A 19,797-nucleotide genomic window follows, 5' to 3' on the forward strand; every position below is an offset into this window, starting at 1 on the left:
AGCGATTTTATATCATTACTTAGTACATTCTTGATCTTATCTTCGCTGGTGTTATCTGCTTGATCTAAAGTGGATCAAGTCTTTTTCACCCGAATATTATGACAAAAACACATTTTAAAATATGTTTTTATCGTAGATAAGCCTCTAAATTAAATATAATTCGCCCAAAGATTTACTTGCTATAGAAAATCACAATCTGAAAACGTTGAAAATATACCAGAACATACAAATAAATATATACTGCAGGTTTGTTTGTGAAGGCCTGACGGCAAAGTAAAAGCATTTTAATTATAAGTTTAAATCAGAAATATAAAATGCTTTAACTTTGCGGAATGATTTTTCCTCAAACGATGTGGTACACACCCTGTATACTCTAGCCAATTATTTCATAATCGTATGTAGATTTTTTGTGATAAGCAAAGGAACTACTGGACTTTGCTTTACTAATAGGAAAGACATGTTTATGAAATGATTATTTCCAATATCTTGCACATTTCAAATCGCATCGTTAAGCAAATTAATCGAAGTGGACTAATTAAATTAATAAACGTACATTTTTTCCAATAATTTCAATATTTAATCTCGAGCATCTCATCATCTGAACGAACATAATTGGTTCAACGCCTTAGCATATAGTTGTCTACTTTAATGGATTGCATTACTTTCACTATACAAGAGGATAGTTTCATTACTGTACCAAAAGAAAGGTGAGATTAATTAAAATTTAATTATCTAGCTAAGTGGGATATAATCTAGTTACATCTCCATATGTAAAAAGCTTTGATGTAGCTTAAATACAATTCCGTTATAACAATACAGAATTCTAATGGAATCCTGCGATGCATTAATAAGTTGCATGATATGTATTAATACCACAATATTTATTTATGCCTTGTAACTTCTGCCACAGTAAACTCATACAATAAGTTTTCATTGTATAAAAATCAGTAAAAAATTCATAAATCCGCCTAGACTAAAACGACAGTAGTTATAGAGATCAATTTTTTCATAAAAAACCGCAAAACAGTAAAACACAAAATGGACTATCGAAACTGGAGCATGTGCTCTAATTCACAAAATAAGGTGATAAAAATTTTATAAGTTTTGAAAGTTATATTAGTTTGGAATGGTTGTAATTGTCCACGTATGTGATATTACCATCAACTGTGCAGCATGTAGAACTATATAATACTGTTCCAACTAATGAAATGTAATAACAGACAATAGGTAGCGGTGTTTAATAATATTCAGTGGCACTGCTGCAGTTTTAAACTCTAATAAAACAATAAAATTTCGGCACAATTGTTTTCTGTTCGACTTTGTTTCAGCCTTGTGAGCCGCAAATTGAAACGAGTTGCCAAACACCGTATTTATTGTTTGAAATTTTTATAGGCTGGTATTACATAAATGCAACATGCAATCCCAAAAAAGGACATCCATCCATGAAATGCGTGTATTAATTTTATGACTTCGTGTAAATACCTGCACCTATATTTTTATTAGCTAAAACATTTCACAATTCGTGGGAATCGGTGAAACAAATACAATATTTACAATTCTTAACTAAAATTTTATACACCATCTTGTGCTAAGTGTCATCCTCGATTTTTGTTTGATTTGAGCAAACAACAATATTGCTTGCTGCCGATTTTGTACTCCTTCTGTATTGCGGTTATCATTGGCGTGCATACGTTTAATTGTTGTTGCTTTTTTAGCGAAAGCAAAATGATTTCTGATTTGTAAAACCAGTATAACTGGCCCACATAACATCTATTAACCGAAGTTCAAGACATGTTTTTTCTGTTGCAAATTGCTTTTCTTTGAGTTTCATTGACTGGTAGTCCATAATTCTACTATTTTTCTTCCTTAGGACCCCTTAACAACACACATTTGTCAGCGTGTTAAGCTAAAGCTAAAATCCCCGTTTACATTATGATGTGAACACAGAAGACACATGGCCCCATAGAACAAGGCTTATCAGTCCCCGGCGACCCCCGTCTCACCAACCAAGGTAGTGGCAGAACAAGAGCGCAATTAGAGGGTGCTTAGAATCCTCGGACTGGATGGACCACGCGGAATTATAGGAGATTTTAATGCCCAACTGAGGCTAGGAGTTGTCAAGACGATTGTGAAACCTCGCTAGGACATCGGAGGTTTAGTGTAAGGAACGATAGAGGACAGACACCACTTAACTTGGTGCAACAAAACAACTTATATGCGATAAATAGCTTCTTTAAAAAGGCTTTCCAGAGAAAATGAACAAGCTGGCCATGTCATCACCACACCGTGAAAATTCGTATTAAAAATTGCATAGAGTACAACAAGCCTTTGGTGTTCGTTTTCGCGGACTACGAAAAAGCTTACGAAGGGGATCACGGTCGATACAGGGGATCATGGTAGTATGGTCCAAGCCCTCCCGGATTGTAGAAGCGATCATCGTTGCACCAACCTTATAGAGCATACTTATAATGACTTAATTAAAATTAAAAAGCTTCAAGTTATTAACATGTTATTTGAAAAGTCTTTTAAAAAAAGAACTTTGACACCCTGTGTTTCCGTTGACTTTTCTTCTAACTTGTGTTAAGTCGTGTCATGTCGTGGAATATTTATCTCTCTATATACCAAAGCAACTAAATTGTGTAAGTCAATCACTCAAAATCATTGTCGTTTGTTGAGATAACTTCTTTGCACACTCAGGAACCAAATGAGGACGAACTATATTTGGTTAATATTTGCTCGCATCAACAATTTCTATTGTATGAAGAAATTGCGGTTTCAATGACAGCAGTAAACCGCAATACGGCGTGGGCCTTAAGAATTTATTGAAACACGTTAACCCATATACCGTTTTCAATTTAGCATATCACTTTTGTAGCAATTATAGTTTCCAGTTCTGTTGTGCTTAGATTACCATATAGCGATTTTTTCAAAGGTTCAAGGTAAAGAATGGTTGTGAAAGTTCCTAGGAAATTTCATTTTTAATCTAAATCAGGTCATGTTTGCTGTTCATTTCATCAGTAAGTACTACATTATTAGACACATCATATACGTATCATCATACATGTACGTATAATATTATATAAGCTTTGCATTGAATAACAAAACATATTTAAAAGCTTGGTTTTAGTTGGTAGCTATTAAAAAAATAATAATTTAGTCAGAAACAGATGTACGTATCCACATTCCACTGAATCCAGACTGCTTGTCTTCTCCGATGCTTATTGTTACTCAGTCCAGTTAAAAAAGCTGAATCGTAAATCATCTATTCCAAACCTGAACGCATAACTATTAAAATAATTGGAGTGTGTCCGTTCGCAAGTAGAATAAGTGAGTAAATAAACTGAAATATCATTAAGGTTCGGCTTTTAAGCATTTGTTGAACAATCTCTGAAGTAAAAATCTCGAGCGAAAAACGAGTTATAATTTACGTCGAATTTTCCCAAGTTTCTACGTATATGTGTGGGTAGAAGGCGCCAATCGGCTCCGTGCAGGTGATAATAAACTGACCGAGAATGGTCGACGAAGCAATCTTTCATATATTATTTTTGCGTAATATATTAACGGGCTTCTTTAGTTGTACCAGGCCTGATTAACAATTAGTAAGTTTTAATCAATCAAAACAACAAGACATAAAATATTAAATTGACTTAAACAATGAGGAAGTAGGACGACACTCGCTATAAGCAGGAAGAGTAAGTTGTAGCAAGAAATTCTATATATATAGGAAAAGGAAAATAAAGAAAATAAATTTTTAATTTGTGGTATTTCACAATTACCAAAAGCAAGATCGGCTGCTTTTCAGGAAAACTATGAGGAACCATAAAAATATCAAGTTCCAACAAGGAATCATAGATTCCGTAAAGTATCCTTAGTTATTATGAAAAGTTCTATTTGCCTATTTGACCTCAGAATACATTTTATTTACTGTTGGTCTGTAATCATAATTGGCGTGAAATGTTTATGGCAAACTCCAAAATATCGAGAGAAAAGTAAAAATAAGAGTAGTGAAAACTAATATCAGATGGACACGATAATAAATAATACTTTGTACGTGAAATTTACGTTAAAACTAACACAAACTGCATTACAGATCTGAGAGTCTACTAGACTACTTTACATACCTGCAAATGACCTTTCCTCTTCAGGTATTTTATAACAAACTTAAGATGAACCTGTCAAGCAATGTTGCTTTTACTTTATCAGCACTTAAATAATGAGAAAGCAGATTCAGTAAGATTGTACTGTATGCGTTTAAATGTGTAAATAACAAAACTTCATGATAAATTAATAAATTGTCATTCAAAATGAACTTGCAAAATGTGTATTGAAAAATCCTTGCCAGATTTACTAGCAATTCTAGTCCTATTTTTGTTTTTAATTTCAATTATTTATTATATTATAAATAAAAAAACGAATATGTTAAAGTGTGAACTCTTCCCACGCATTTAAAGAATACAAAGACCACAAACAGGCATTTAAAATTCAGGTAGACTGAATTTACAGTCTCGTTAGATAATAAACGAAGGAATGTTGATCTGCCCCAAAATCCAGCTCGATTGTTAAAACGTCGAAATTTAATTTATAAAGTCTGAAGAGATAAAAATAATGGTACTACGACAAAGCCATTCCGGTCACCTAAAACCTAAGTATTGGGTGACAGCCGAGCCTTATCTTAGTTATCAACATCGGTGTGGTAAATTAATTAAAGATGCTTGTGACATCATTAGTCACTTAGTGTTGCTTCAGTCTGTCTACGAACAGATAGACTAGCTGATTTACAGTTGTTCATGTGGGGTACAAATTTTACCCTAAAAAGGTCTTACAAGGGTCTTTCCCCAAATGAAATCTGTCAGCTCATATAAAGACAACAACTTGTACCACATTGAGTATGTATTCAGCTTAAGCAATATATGCCTGATTATTTTTATTTGCTTTGACTGTATGACATAACCAATTGTTAGACGCTCAAAATGTTTTGAGAAAAGCTTGAAAAAAAGTCGCTGGAAACATCGATTTATAGAAATCTTACACCAAATCAAACTAAAATTTTACGTCGAACTCATTCAAGCAATCCAGAAAATGTTTTTTCCAGTCGTTTTTCCAAAATAATACTCAAACTTGTCAATGTTCACAGAATGGCCCATTAAGACAAGAAACACCAAACGCCTAGTTTTACAACAGAACACCGAAATTTCCCTGTTAGTTAATTTATTAAGGTGGTAAAGAGCAAGCTCGAAGTCGGCCATAAAGAAAACTTGAGGTAATAGATTGTTCGAAATTTGTGAACCGCACAAACTTATTTTGTTTATCTCGCTTTGTAAATTACGAATCGAGAAAGGGTCCGTTATTTTAGAAAAGATGGATCAATGCAATGCGACAAACCAATTGTATGAAATTGATCAGTTGTTAAATTAAAAGGGGTCAAGTACAGAAACAATCAAATACATGCATGGCAATAATTGGGAAATTACTCCCTTTTTCGATGAAACATGTAATTGAATCCGAAGAGCCATTAAAAAAGTTTCATAATGATGTAAAATGTGCAGTAATTATTCAAAAAACATTGGTACATTTACAATTACAACCATTATTCTGTTGCTTTCATTGCATTCAGGTATGGGTTGGTTATTCCGTTTAAACGCTCATTATCACCAAATACTCCTAATTATCGCATTTTCGGTTTTGGTAGAATCGAAAAGTATTAAAAAACCGCGCTACCTCGATTTATATGGATGTGATATTATTTCAACATTGGAATATAAATGTTGTGCCAGTATTAACGTTGCTAATAATCTACTTAACGCTTGTAAGTATCTACTGATTTAAACATATGTACAAATTTCAACCATGGCGTGTAATAAGTATTTTTAAATGATGCAATTTATATATTGAGATTACATGCATGCAGGTACCTAAGGGATGATGATGAATGATAGTTTAAGGATCAAATTCAATCATCTGTAAGAAAAAAATCAGAGATGAAATCACCAATTAAACATCAAGTTCTGTAGTAACATTAATTTAGGTTACTTTCAATTTTAAGATTACATTTTCCAAAATTTGCTACGTTTACTAGTTGTTAGTGCCATAAATGTTGAATGCAAGCAAATGTTAAAAATCCGAGTTAATTTACAACTATATTAACGGAAGCAGACAGAACCATCCACTTAAATGCTGTTTATATTTTATACTATAGATTGCTTGAACATCAATGTAGTCCCTAATGAGCTGACTTTGAATATAGAATTAACTGCTGATGGTGAAAGTTTCTATAACGGAAAATTAGGTAAGTTGGCGGTTTCCTATACCATATACAAGCTACTTAATCTAATTGCATTGTTTTTTCAGATCCCAGCATTGCTCCGATATGTTTACCAGGCTCTCTTTTGTGCCTAGCCATTAATCATGTAAATGTTGCTTTGAGTGAAATCTGCACAAAGCTCACTTTAGGGCCAGTTACCTTAGTAAAGTTTCCTTGTGTTGGTATTGAAGATGGCGAGATTTTTTTCGACGCAAATACATACACCAGATAACTTCAAAATCAATAAAATAATTTTCAGTAATTAACATACTAATTGTCTAGAGATAAACAAAAACGTGAGAAACACACAAAATTAGACAGAACGATATTGCCTGGTTATGAACTATAAACATTCATTTGCTAGCTTTTTGTCATGTAAGGAACATGATGAAATCCTTGTGTTATCTAATATATTTAATGCCGGTGGTTCTGGCAGAAAACATCTGCGAAAAACGATCAAGTATTGTTTATCAAGGTATGTAAGGTAGATTAAACATATGAAGCCGAATATTTATGGAAAGCGGTTCAAATTCTACTGAGTGCCTACTAGTTTATATGTAAAATATATTTTACTCTATATTAATGTGTACCTATATTCCAATGAGTGTGTAATGAGTACAAAAAGAGCCATTATAAAATGAATTTTAATCATGCATTTTTGATAATTACGATATTTATTAGAATATTTCGTAGTTTTCCATTAATCTACCTTAATAATTAACTCTAACATAATATTATATAAAACCGCAGCGCTATTTTTGAACGAACTTTTTGGAAACTTGGAAAGCTATTAGGGATCAATCAAGTAAAGTGGTTTTTACATGCGTAAATTTGTTATTTCTTTTAAAATCGTTATGTCGTCTGCTCGCTGAGTCAAGAGGGACATCAGAAGGCAATAGCTTTTCTCTTCACAATTAAGTATAGTTTTGAGCCAGTGATGCATCGAAAATTCAATCTCCACACGCACAAAGCTATTTTATCAAAACAGAATTCGTTTTCAGAGGAATAATTTAGACTTGCATCCGCAATTGTATCCTTAAAAGTTGGTTTCAACCCTGTAGTTCACGCTGCTTGTGTTTCCATATTCTACGACTAATACTTTTCAATTGACGACCTCAACGTATGATATTCAAATTTTGCCTTCTGGGTTAAAACCACTCAAATTTCCTCACTCTTTCTCCCAATTCTCTATCCAACGATGCCAAAACGAATAATGTGACTCAAATGGGGCTCAACTAAGAAATTTAAAAAAAGCAGCGTCATGTTTGAGAAAATTTTGCAACTCAAAAAAAAACACGCAAATCTAAAGCTTCCTGAAATCAAGACATTTTTGAAAAAACTACCAACATTTCCTTACCGATGGTTAACTTTCTAAAAAGGTCATTTACTCCTTCCTGGAATGATGTAAAAATGTGCGTTCTTGCTCATATTGCTTCCGAGAAATTAGCAAAAACGGGACGGAAAAGATGAAACTTTGGCATAATCTTGCACCTAAGTATCTGAAATTCAAATTTTGCCTTCTGGGTCAAAACTTCCCGAATTTTCTCACACATGTTGTTTCAATTCTCTATCCAACGATGCCAAAACGAATTACGAGTCTCAAAAGGGCTTGAGAACCTTCGAAAAAAGCAGTGTCATATTTGAGTCAATTTTTCAGCTCAAAAAACCCGCAATTTCTTTCCAATTCCATAGACAACAAAAGACTGAATTTTTAATATATGTCCCCCTCCTGACTTGCTTGAGTCTGCTGGATCTGCCCCTGGTTGACGTTATATATAAACAGTTCCCATGAGCAAAATTCCAATTCTCACTTTTAGCCTATAGTGAGTGGTTTAAATTAAAATCGGATGGCAAATAATAGAAGAACCATTGGCACCTACAGATTCGTTCTTATGTATAGCATAAAACGGCTTGAGTTCTGTAGAAAGCGGCCCTGATCATGAGCTAAGCCAAATTCCTCGATCGCATTTCTAAATTATTACACACTCCAATACACACGAACCGTCCGTTTTTATCTTAAGTGTTTACGTACCTTAGTCATAATGTTATTTTAAAATTATATAAATTAGTTGCAAACAACCAACGAAGTTTTTTTAATTATGAACAGTTATTTAGTGAAATATAATTTTCGACGTAATGTTTACCTTTGCCTCTCAGGGAACACATGTTTATTAAAATAAGCAAAGGCCTTTTGGGACGATTGACGGATAATCTACTCTACTATATGACTTAGCTGATCTGTTAAATCAAACTTAACAGTAAAAGTTATCCTTTCCCAGAGTTTTACTCTGCCAGTTCGAATATCGTTCGAAGTCAAATTACCACGGAATATTAAAATTTTCATATTTTTATTTATTAATTTATTTATACGGCTATCTTTAATTTGTTTGTACTAGATATCGCATCTAGTTATGTATTTACCACATTCTAGAAGCTGTTGTATTGATTTAGATTATACAGCAGATGAATGGGTCGAAAGTCAAGAGTCCACTTGGGGAAATACGGAGAAGTGTGTTTTATTTTATACTTCAAACAGACAGAATCGGGACCTACAGAGAGTTCTTCCATCTGAAGTTGAAAACATCACTGGTGTCTCTTCATTCAACATAAGCCTGAAGACCATTTTTTTAATACACGGATGGAAATCAGTTTATAATTCAACATATAACCTTATGTTAGGAAATGCTTATCTTGATGTAAGAGACGTAAATATTATCTACATAGACTGGGATAAATGGGCCAACATCTTTTACCCCATCTCTGTTTATCTACTTTCACGTGTAGGGGAATATATAGGACAATTTATCAATGAAATATCAGCAACATTTAATTATTCCTTGGAAAATATTGAACTAGTTGGACATAGTTTAGGAGCTCATATTTGTGGATATGTTGGTAAGATGAACAGATATGTATACCTTTACATTGAATTACATTATTCGAGTCAATGATTCAATCAGAAAAATCATTGTGTAACTTATGGTCATCAAACAATTAATTTCAGGTGGAGCCACAAATAGTGCAATATCGAGCATTACTGGTCTCGATCCTGCAAAACCAGGTTTTTCGAAATATCATCCAGAATCTCGACTGAGTCCAGATGATGCCCAATACGTGCAAGTGATCCATACAGCGGGATTGATGGTAGGTTCAAGCTATACAGTAGGTGATGCAGATTACATTCCTAATGGAGGATGCACACAACCTGGATGCTGTTTGCTAAAGCCGATATGTGATCATGATCGATCTTATCTCTACTTTATTGAATCATTGCGTTCAGACCAATTTATTGCCAAAAAATGTGAGAGTTATGATGACTATCTGGCTGGCCAATATAAAAACGATCCTCAGATTATCATGGGAGGAGCTGCTGTCAACAGAACGTAAGAAGGTGGACGGTTATGACCAAAGAAAATAATCACATAAATATTTTCAGAAGTATGGTTTTAATAATTGCATTTTTAGGTTGTTTGGAAAATATTGCCTCAAAACCAACAGCACCTCACCTTTTGCTCTTGGAGATATAGGACTTTAATATACACGAATTTATAAAAAAAAAACTGTCTGTTTGTTCACTAATTAGCTCATCATCTAAGCCTCCCGTAAATATTTCCATCTCTCTCTATCCCGCGCTGCATTTATCCAGTTAGTGTGAATTCTCTTCATATCGTCTGACCATCTAGTAGTCGGTCTGCCTCTGCTGCGAAATGCATTATCTCTAGGTCTCCATGCGGTTGTTTTTATCATCCATCTACCATCGTTTATTCTATCCACGTGGCCTGTCCAGTTCCATTTGAGATTCGATACTCTTACAATGGCATCCGCAACTCCGCTTCTTCTCGCCACCCCGCATTCGGAACCCTATCTCTCAGAGAGAGCCCCAATATAGCTCTTTCCAGTTTTCTCTGTGTCACGCGTATTTGGTTTGCAGTTTGCTTTGTTAGAGTCAGTGTTTCAGCTCCATATGTTAACACATGTAGAACACACTGCTGATAAACCCTTCTCTTTTGACATATGGGAATATTAGATCTTAAAATGTAGCTCAGTTTGCCAAAGGCTGCTCATGTGGCACGTATTATTGTGCGGATTTCACAAGCTTGATTGTCACTCCCCAATCGAATTTCGTCACGCAAGTAAAATTACAGGGCCATACTTGCTCAATTTCAAGCCGTTCACTTTTAGATTTTCACTGGTGACTAGATTTGTCATGAAATTGATCTTGCTTATGTTGATATTCATCCCAACTTGTTTATATGCTAAATCCAGTCCCTTTAACATCACTTTTGCGATGCTAAGCGAAATGGCTCAGCGTCTCGCCATTGGTGTTGATGCCAAAGTTTTCGATCTTCGTACGCTTAAACATGTACTCCATAAGGTTAGTGAATAATTTGGGAGATATGACATCACCTTGCCGCAGTCCCCGCTCTCTTTTGAAGTCAGAATTGTCTGCATGGAGTCTAGTGACAGCATTCGCTTTCTTATAAATATGCTCGATAAGGTTCGTGTATCGATGGTCGATTCTACAATATGCGAGGGCTTAGAGCATACTACGATGGTCCACTGTACCGAAAGCTTTTTTGTAGTCCACAAAAACGCGCACCAAAGGTTTGTTGTACTCTGCATTTTTCAATAAGAATTTTTACTGTGTGGAGGTGATCATTGGTGACATAGGTCTTACGGAATCCTGCTTGTTCGATCGATTGATAGAGATCAAATTTCGTGGTTAGCCTTTTGGTACTGATTCTTAAGAGGAGTTTATAAATCTGCGACAGTAAGCTGATCGGCCTATAGTTCTGTATTTGGGCTATTGCCTTGTTTACTTCTTCTAGGGTTGGTCGGTATTTATCGTAACCGCCAAAATAACAGTGTTCCAAACGTGTAACCTGAAACCGTCATTACAGCTAGCCGATTTCACCGGTTGTTGTTGGAACCATCTCATAAAACCGAAATAGTGGTTCGCACCAGCACAGAACCGATGCGACACCGTCCAGCGATCTATCCAGTTGCAGCAGTTTACCAATTTAACCGGTTGTTTTTGGAACCGTCTTATAAAACCGAAAAAGTGGTTCGCCCCATCACAGAACCGATGCGGCACCATTAAGCAATCTAGCTAGTTGCACCAGTTTCAGTAACTATTTGTCAAAGGAAAATATGTTGTATGTAGTTGCCCGTTGCCTTGATGATTGTGTTTATCACTTTTCGTTTATAAGAATTACTGTTCAGTTCTCCAGGAAACTTAGTCGTTCAGATCCGCGAAAATTTCTTTAGTTGCTGCGATGATATAATTTAGCTTTTAGAGCTAAACCTTTCTTAAAAAAAGGGATTTCTCTCAAGAAACTTAGCTCGGGAGTTATATGCCCAGAACCAGCAAGCTAAGCAGAATGTACACTTGCATACGAGCTATGGGAAAACTCAGAGTCTAAGACACAAATTCCATCACAGTTGAAGTGTAAAATGACAAACGTTTTAATCAAAATTAACTTGGGTAATACTTCTTCCAGGTTTGCCAAACACGCATTTCTGTTTGTTGTTATTGTGGATTATTAATGTTATTGTGAAACGAAATGCGAGAGATTATTTTCTAAATCGGATGCTATCATAAACGCGCGAAGAACTAGAGTCAGGAAAAAGCATCTGCAAACAATTTTATTCTAAAATGTCAATTCATTTTTAAATGAAAATGAGATTTTTAAACATTTTCGCATATAAACCGTATATTTTATTTAATGACTCTAGTTTATTATCAGTTTTTTTGTTCCTTAATTAGTTACTTCTGACCCTCCCATGTTTCCACCTCCTTCTATGTTTTGTTTTTTATTTTAAGTTTACCAATGTTAAGAATTATGTTTTTAAGAAATGAAATCATTATGTATCAGCGCTATTTCTACTATCATCAGCATTGTGCATTTTTAATGAAAAATTTAAAAAGTATCATGTTTCTATACCAAAGTGTACTGATTACCTAATAAACGTATTACCAAAGTGAACGGGAACGTTGAAACCTGTTGTTACAGAAAATAACCGTTTATCACACCTCCAATTTCATCAGTGTTATGTAGCCTTACATCCCTTCGAATTTAGCATATCTATTTGCTAATTTCTCTTAGCTGCGTTCCCTGTTTTTTCTCTAAAACTTCTTCTTTTCGTCATTAGATTTCTAGAAACACTACTCAACTTCTCCCTTTTCTCAGATTTAGGCAATTTGCATTGTTTTTGTGTTTGAAATTGTTAAGTCGATTTCCAATTACCTACTATGTAGTAAAATATAGCTTTTATGCAAATATATTTATAGCAAATATGCAGCAAAATATGTTCATTACTACTCAGTATTACTCCCAAATGAAAATTAGTTGAAATTATTTAATCAACTAATAATAAATTGTAAAAAGTAGCAAATCTAATCTGACGATAAACTATTCGATATCAAATATTAAAGCTATGAGAAGGAAAACGATACTGGGATTCCAATAAAACAGTATATTTGCTGTTGTGGTTTTTGAACCCCTACCCTTACTACAGCAATATAATTAGATAGGTTGAAATGGGAGCATTTCTTAGTAAAACATGGATATCTAAACTTTGCTAAACTGATTACAAGTTTCGAAATAGGCTTGCCAAGTTCGAACCTTTTGAAACGACGTTAGGAAATTTTACCTGTCTCCTCAAAGACAATTTGCTTACAATACTTGTAATCTGTAAAGCATTTCAGATTAAAAAATGTGATAAAGATCAAATTATTTTCGAGAGAATTGGCTACATAATTAATCAGGTAAAACTACTCGCATCAGCTACTTTTGAAATCTGTATATATATACGAAAGGATTTCACCGTCGTTACGGTTCAGATACAATACAGAGAGTTATGAAGTATTTAGTGTTTGCTGTGGTTTCATTATCACTGGTACTGACGACAGTACCCTTCGATTTACGAAATGACAAATCTAATAAAGGTATGGTAGAAGGGGTTTTGTATCCACAAAATGCAGTTATTGTCGATCAAAATATTTGTCTGTATCAGACACAATTATTTCTTAATTTTTCTACGTGAACCCTAAATTAATTTCATCATAATTCATTTCACAAATGTCGCAGTTAGATTAATCCTGTTTTTTTTTAACTTTCAAACATGCAATTATATTTTAGTTTCAGATACATATATCATTTTGATTAGCTTATATGAGTTATTATGTGAAGTAGATCTTTTGTTCCAACTTTGCCTTATCTTGTTCAAATTTCATTGTATGATTTCGAATTTAATACGATATCTGTTTTGGCGTAATTTCCACATTGTTCGATTTAATGACTTTTACAAATATAGTTGCAATACTTGAAGCATTTCACTTTTATTCAATGAAATACTGAAAAATATAGCAAAAATATTTTAGGATATACAGACATAGACCTACTAGAGGAGATCCTCGAACTTAAAGCTCTAGGTGAAGAGGAGGCAGATGCATACTTGACAACTATCGAAGCATGGCTTCTGCAAATTTCCGAAAAGGATGTATCGTTTTATATTTCAAACAACGATAATTTAGAAGCTGTGGAAGTATCTCTTGCAGACGCGCAAAATATCACGTCTCTATCCCAATTTAATTTGGATTTAGAAACTGTTATTACAGTACACGGCTGGCAAAATACCTACAACTCTACATTCAATGATCTAGTAGGATCTGCATATCTGAATACCACCAATGTAAACATTGTAGCTGTAGACTGGGACACTTACGCAAGTCAGCTTTATGTGAAAGCACGCTTCACAGTTCCTTATATTGGGGGATTTGTTGGACAGTTCATCAACAACGTATCTTCAGCATACAACTACAGTTTGGAGAACTTTTCAATTGTTGGCCACAGCTTGGGAGCGCACATTGCTGGATATGCAGGTAAAGTTTAATTTCGAAGTCATAATACAGCTTCCGAATTAATGTGTTATAAAATAGAACAGAAGAGATTATAAGTGCTATGAACAAATTACTTTCTAAAGAACAAATCGAAAGTTATCAAATTTTGCAATAAAATATTGTGGGAACATTTTGGAATTATCTACGTATAGAATTTGATTTCAGGTCAACTAACAAATAGTTCGTTGTCCAGCATTACAGGATTAGATCCTGCAGGACCCTTATTTTTCAATAGCAGACCAGCTGAAAGACTGAGCGAAGGGGATGCTCAATATGTTCAAGCTATTCACACAAATGCTTTAGTGGTAGGAGTGAATTTCGCAGTGGGAAGTGCAGATTTTTGGCCAAATGGGGGCTACATTCAACCTGGATGTTTAAACACCTCATTGTCATGTAGCCATGGACGTTCCTACTATTACTATTCAGAGGCTTTGAATACAGATCAATTTATTGCCAAAAGTTGTGATAGTTACAACGATTATGTAGCAGCAGAATGTAAACGTGTCCCTCAATCTATAATGGGAGCCGTTAACACATCGTAAGTATGAAAATATGCGTAAGCAACTTTTGTAAAATGCTTATATGGCTACTTATTATTTCAGATTGTTTGGAGATTATTATCTGGAAACTAGCTCTTCATACCCATATGCACTGGGAGAAACAGACCTATAATCTGTTCCAAATTTTGGAATTTTGGCCACTGGCACTGAAGAAAGAAAAAGAAGAAGAACATTCTTTTCTTGTCCGTTTTGCACACCAACAAACTGAGGGCCACATATTTTCAAAAAACTCAAGCCAATACAATCCCAATAAATGTATACATTCCAAATGTAATTCATAGTCTCTATTTTAGAACAAAATTAATTGCCATATTAACAATTCAACATATTAATAAATTAGATAATGGAATAACGAAATAATTAGCATTTAGTTAGCAGGGCTTTTAATAAAAGTTCCAAATACTGACTGATTGAAATCGAAATGATATTTTTAATCAGCTGCGCAAAAGCGTTTTTCTCACTACTGTTACGGATTCTAAATAATTGGTGGTAGTTAAAAACAAAAAATTTTTGAAAATTTCACTGAATTCTGATTTTTAACAAATTGACAAAATAGTGTCCAAAAGTGAGCGTTTTCTCGCAAATGCGCTTCCCAACTTGAAAATTCATAACTCGCACCTTATCTCTACGAAACACTTCAAGCAAAAGAGCTTAAATTTTCATGCAAAATGCTCTAAATTCTGATTTTTTACAAGTTGCCGAAATAGAGTCAAAAAGTGAGCGTTTTTTGCAAATGCGCTTCTCAATTTAACAATTTATAATTTCCCACGTAGTACAAGTTGAAACTTTCGTGCTGAACCTTGAGTTTTAACAACTTGACAAAACAGGTCAAAAATTAGTGTTTTCATGCAAATTAACTTCCCCATTAGTGGATATTATTTTGCAGTTTTAACTTCAAAGAGATTCGTATTTACTGATGATGGAACCGTGTTGAGCTAGTGGGAGGATTAATGAGATCCGTTTAAATCTTATACAAAAGCTTATAGAAAAGCATTCAAACACGAAAATATGGAATCATTGATTGTTGAGAAATGAACTATTAAATTACAGCCGGTAAAATGTATTGAAAACAAATTTACACGTGCAGCTATTACAATTTGTTAAAATTTTGCTAATAAAGCAGTATAAATGAAATTTTCACAGTTCATAAAGCCTACTTTCTGCTCACTAAGCGGATTAAATAAAAAGTATTGGTAACTTTCAAAGCCGAAAAATGAATTATTGAAGTGAAGATTTCCCAAACTAAAGCTGCTAAAGAGCAAAACTAGTAAGCAGACTTTTGAAAAATTGGCAAACAATAATTAGAAGAACTTGATTTTTACGAAACTTTCAGCCTCACTAGCAAACACTTTTTTCTTGTGAAATTTGCACTTAGGAGTCGAATTTAGATCAAAATGCCACATTTCATTAACATCGTGTTCGTATATAGTTTTGGAGAAAATGAAATTTGAGACTTGAACTGCTATCATTATTGTTTGTACATTTATTTGCCCATAACTCCGCAACTGTTCGCAATATTTCAAAAAGAAAAAAATCCCTAGATTGCCACGGGTATTCACTAGAGTTCATCTTTCTTGAGAAAAATTGCCATTGGTAACGGTTTGGGACTTCATGGTAATGAACGAATGAATGTTGGTAACAGTTCGACTGTTCCATTTGCGCGTACCTCCACTCTTTTGCCCGTAACTTCTTTCTTCCCGTCAGTGTCTCTCTTTGTGTGTCCATGATAAATAAAGTAATAGTTAATTGAACGTAAATGTCTCAAATGAGGATTACCTCTAAATTTAATCGAATAATTTTGTTTGTTAGAATGGTCCGAATGCTCTTAGCATTTTTCGCTTTGGCTTTAACTCGAGGTGAAATGCTCTTAGTGTGGTGATAATAATCAAATATTCATATATTTAATACTGTTGATAGCAATCGGTTAAAATTAGTGTCAAAATCCGTATTTCTGGGGTTTATTTTTTCATTGCTACCTCAGAATGATGTGGAACTTAAGTTCATTAATTTCGCTAAGTCAATAGGAAAACGCTGTTATTAGTGCATTCTATTGAAGCACTTGAAAAATGTACCTTTTTAATTCTACGAAAATTTTAGAGCATACGAAAATAACTGCGCTATAATTTTTAAGAATCCGTTATTTAAAAATTGTCTCATAAAATCCATAAATCTGCACATGCGAGCAGCATAAATGCTATCAAAGAAAGACTACGACCCTGGTCCCCATCTACTACAAAATGAAATGCTGTAGGGACCCAGATTGCCGAAAAATCTCTAAAATACCAATTTTCTCTCAAAAAGCTCATTTAGTGGCTGTTAGCCTGCTTAAAATCTTGATCTGGACCACATACAGCCTGAAGGGTGCTGGATTTCAAAAAAATTGAAATATATAGGACAGATCCTGGCCGCTGAAATTCCCTAGCACGAATCGTTTGAAAACAATAATTAACTTAGAGTGTAAAATTTCGCAAAAACCGGCGACTATTTACATAAGTAGTATCCCTATCCGCTGAACCATCACAAAGCAATAAATAAATTCCACCTACCTTTAGGCATTTTGGTCTGGATTCTGCGTTATTTTAGCATTTGATTTCAGCAGAACAATAGATTTACAACAGAAAAACACTAGTGTTGATATCTTGACTTTGAAGAATTTTTAAGCAATAAAAAATATAGTTCACAACAGAAAATTAATAGTTTTACATATCAAAATGGTCTCTATAGAGAACCTGATTCGTTAACATATAATATCTCTCTATCTATTTTAAATTAATTTTCCAGAAAGCAAATTCAAAAAATTTCAAAACAATCCAGAATCCAGAACGTCCCTCGTCGTTCTTTGTCGAATAAATATAACATACAGCAATGTGGTAAAATACAAGTCAATAATCTGCTACATCTACATGGCAACCAGGGGCAAAGTAATGCCAAACTTACCGAAAGCTGCATCGTGCCACCTGGAACGAAAAAAACATTCTTTAGTATTACAAAAAAAACAGTTTAATTGTTTGAAATGAACAGAGAATCATGTTTACCAGTTATCTGCAAGCTGGCGTCCATCCTCCATTTTCTACCCAATAATCTTCAAAAACACACTACATTTGAACAAACAATATAGAACTACTCCAAGTTAAAAACTTTAATACTTCAGTTAGCAGATAATGGATAATCTAACGCACTTGCTTTATTGGTACCAAGTCATCCTGTATATGCCGTCTATGAACAAAGATCTGACCACGTATTTTATCCACTTCCCGTACAAAACTGTATAATTAGTCAAATATTCCAAAAAACTCAAGCGATATTCAGGCTTTTATCACTTCTCGACTTCACCCTTTTTGAGTCATGAGTCATTTGCAGTTCGATTTCCGGTTTTTTATTGTTGACTGTTTTGTTGAAAGTGACTATTTGCACGCAAATATTTTGAAATGCAAGTTTCTGCTTCAAACTGGTTTGGATCACCACCGTGAACAAAACATGCCATGCCACATATGAAGATCTCCAGTCATCGTTTAAAACACGTGAAACTTTGTCAAAATCTTGAAAACTTCGAAAATTTTTGCAAACTGATAGACTTTTGCGATATTTGGTACAAATTATGAAATGGATCGCAAAGTGAACCCTTGAACACCTTTCATATGTAGATTTATTGAGATTTGTATAGCATCGAAATATTACCAAAACATAAATTGTGAGGATATTAAAATTACTTAATAAACTGAAATATTGAAGATCTGTTGAAGGAGGCCAGAGTCTAAGAATTAAAGTATGCCATTAGATTTTTTAGAGAAGTCAAAATAAACTTTAAATAAAATATAGTTTTAAAGAAATTTTAGCCGCATACAATATTTATACTATTTCAAAGCACAAAATATAGCTACCAGAAAACTCATAAAATTAAAACTTTAACACATTATAATTTGATAAATTTTCAACGTTATTTGTAATACAGGTTACACGTTTTTTAATTTACTTTTTACTGACTACTTTAAGTACTTTTTTATTAAAATTTTAATTTATCTTACTTGCTTTCAAATATTTTCAACCCTGGTTTAGTTTCCTGTTGCACCCAATTAAATTTGTTTAGTTCCTAAGATATCACTAGTTTCTCTGTAGAGATAATTACAAAGAAACAAACATAACATCCGATAGATATACAAAATATTCCAATATGCTTAGAAACCGATAGAAAAACTGGGTAAAAAACATGATTTATCAAAGTCCATGTGAATCTCTGGTCACTAACAAGAACAGATTCGCAATTAAGGCAATTGCGAAATTCACTAAGTTAGCCAAATCAAATTCCGAAATCTGAAAAATTAATATCTATCTACGAAACCTTTATAAGGTATAAATTAACAAGCCGGTGAAATAAGGATAAATTGAAAAAAATTACTTAGCAGATGAGGGTATATAAAATAAAGCAATTCAGACGCAGGTCGAATAGAGGAAGTGTTTAGAGGTGGACGACTTTCACATAATTGGAAACATGGCAGAAGACATGGCAGAAAGACCGATTGGGTCGATAATATTCTTCACTAGATATTAAGATTGTTTACATATCGTGGGATTAAAGCCAAAACTGCTCAAGTCTGAAATAAAAATTTTTGGTAAATGCACACAGTCCTTTTGGAAACTTCTTTTCTCGGTCGTTAAAAACATATTTTAGTGCACCTGTTTGTGTGGCTTTGGGAGACCTCATCAGTTTTTTAAGACAAATATATTATTTTTCCCGATTACTTGTTCAACAAACAGAAATACTTAACTTTAAAACCAGAACTTAACCAACTTTTGGCTTTTAAACCCGGCTTTTAAAATTAAATATTAATATATAACCGAAGCTATAAGTAGAAGAAACTTTCTAATTTATTATGACTCCTAGTGAAGTCCGATTAGTCCGATCTTTCAAGAAATCAATAAATTTTACGTTCAAAATTATGGACTCAGTTACTATCAGTTTATTTTCTAATGCTGGACATTCCTATGCTTTTAATCACCGAAGATTTCAGTACTGTTTTAAACAACACACTTGA

At 33.8% G+C, this 19,797-nt stretch overlaps 2 protein-coding genes and 1 long non-coding RNA gene across 3 annotated transcripts; all 3 read left to right on the top strand.

Moving 5' to 3' along the window:
* Nucleotides 1–411: 411 nt before the first annotated feature.
* Nucleotides 412–3,413, top strand: LOC109533871. Its single transcript, XR_002171565.2, has 2 exons — nucleotides 412–707; nucleotides 1,871–3,413. It is a non-coding gene; the product is annotated as an uncharacterized LOC109533871 (long non-coding RNA).
* Nucleotides 3,414–5,715: 2,302 nt separating this feature from the next.
* Nucleotides 5,716–9,877, top strand: LOC109533870 (lipoprotein lipase). Its single transcript, XM_019899377.2, has 6 exons — nucleotides 5,716–5,806; nucleotides 6,197–6,286; nucleotides 6,349–6,776; nucleotides 8,753–9,196; nucleotides 9,306–9,684; nucleotides 9,767–9,877. The coding sequence occupies exons 3-6, from the start codon at nucleotides 6,686–6,688 to the stop codon at nucleotides 9,834–9,836; spliced, it is 984 nt and encodes a 327-aa protein (XP_019754936.2). The 5' UTR covers nucleotides 5,716–5,806; nucleotides 6,197–6,286; nucleotides 6,349–6,685; the 3' UTR covers nucleotides 9,837–9,877.
* A 3,210-nt stretch (nucleotides 9,878–13,087) lies between these two features.
* Nucleotides 13,088–15,186, top strand: LOC109533874 (pancreatic triacylglycerol lipase). The gene is made up of 4 exons (XM_019899381.2): nucleotides 13,088–13,250; nucleotides 13,686–14,186; nucleotides 14,370–14,742; nucleotides 14,807–15,186. The coding sequence occupies exons 1-4, from the start codon at nucleotides 13,163–13,165 to the stop codon at nucleotides 14,874–14,876; spliced, it is 1,032 nt and encodes a 343-aa protein (XP_019754940.2). The 5' UTR covers nucleotides 13,088–13,162; the 3' UTR covers nucleotides 14,877–15,186.
* The last annotated feature ends 4,611 nt before the right edge of the window (nucleotides 15,187–19,797 follow it).

The sequence above is a fragment of the Dendroctonus ponderosae genome, unplaced genomic scaffold, assembly GCF_020466585.1.
Source record: "Dendroctonus ponderosae isolate FM_Combo_2020 unplaced genomic scaffold, Dpon_F_20191213v2 Dpon_F_20191213_1, whole genome shotgun sequence".
Taxonomy (NCBI): Eukaryota; Metazoa; Arthropoda; class Insecta; order Coleoptera; family Curculionidae; genus Dendroctonus; species Dendroctonus ponderosae.

Coding starts and splice junctions, on each gene's coding strand:
- LOC109533870 (XM_019899377.2), top strand. CDS start 6,686: ATGATGAAATCCTTGTGTTATCTAATATATTTAATGCCGGTGGTTCTG. Junction 6,777..8,752: donor ATCAAGTATTGTTTATCAAG/GTATGTAAGGTA, acceptor GTATTGATTTAG/ATTATACAGCAGATGAATGG. Junction 9,197..9,305: donor TCATATTTGTGGATATGTTG/GTAAGATGAACA, acceptor AATTAATTTCAG/GTGGAGCCACAAATAGTGCA.
- LOC109533874 (XM_019899381.2), top strand. CDS start 13,163: ATGAAGTATTTAGTGTTTGCTGTGGTTTCATTATCACTGGTACTGACG. Junction 13,251..13,685: donor AAATGACAAATCTAATAAAG/GTATGGTAGAAG, acceptor AAAATATTTTAG/GATATACAGACATAGACCTA. Junction 14,187..14,369: donor GCACATTGCTGGATATGCAG/GTAAAGTTTAAT, acceptor ATTTGATTTCAG/GTCAACTAACAAATAGTTCG.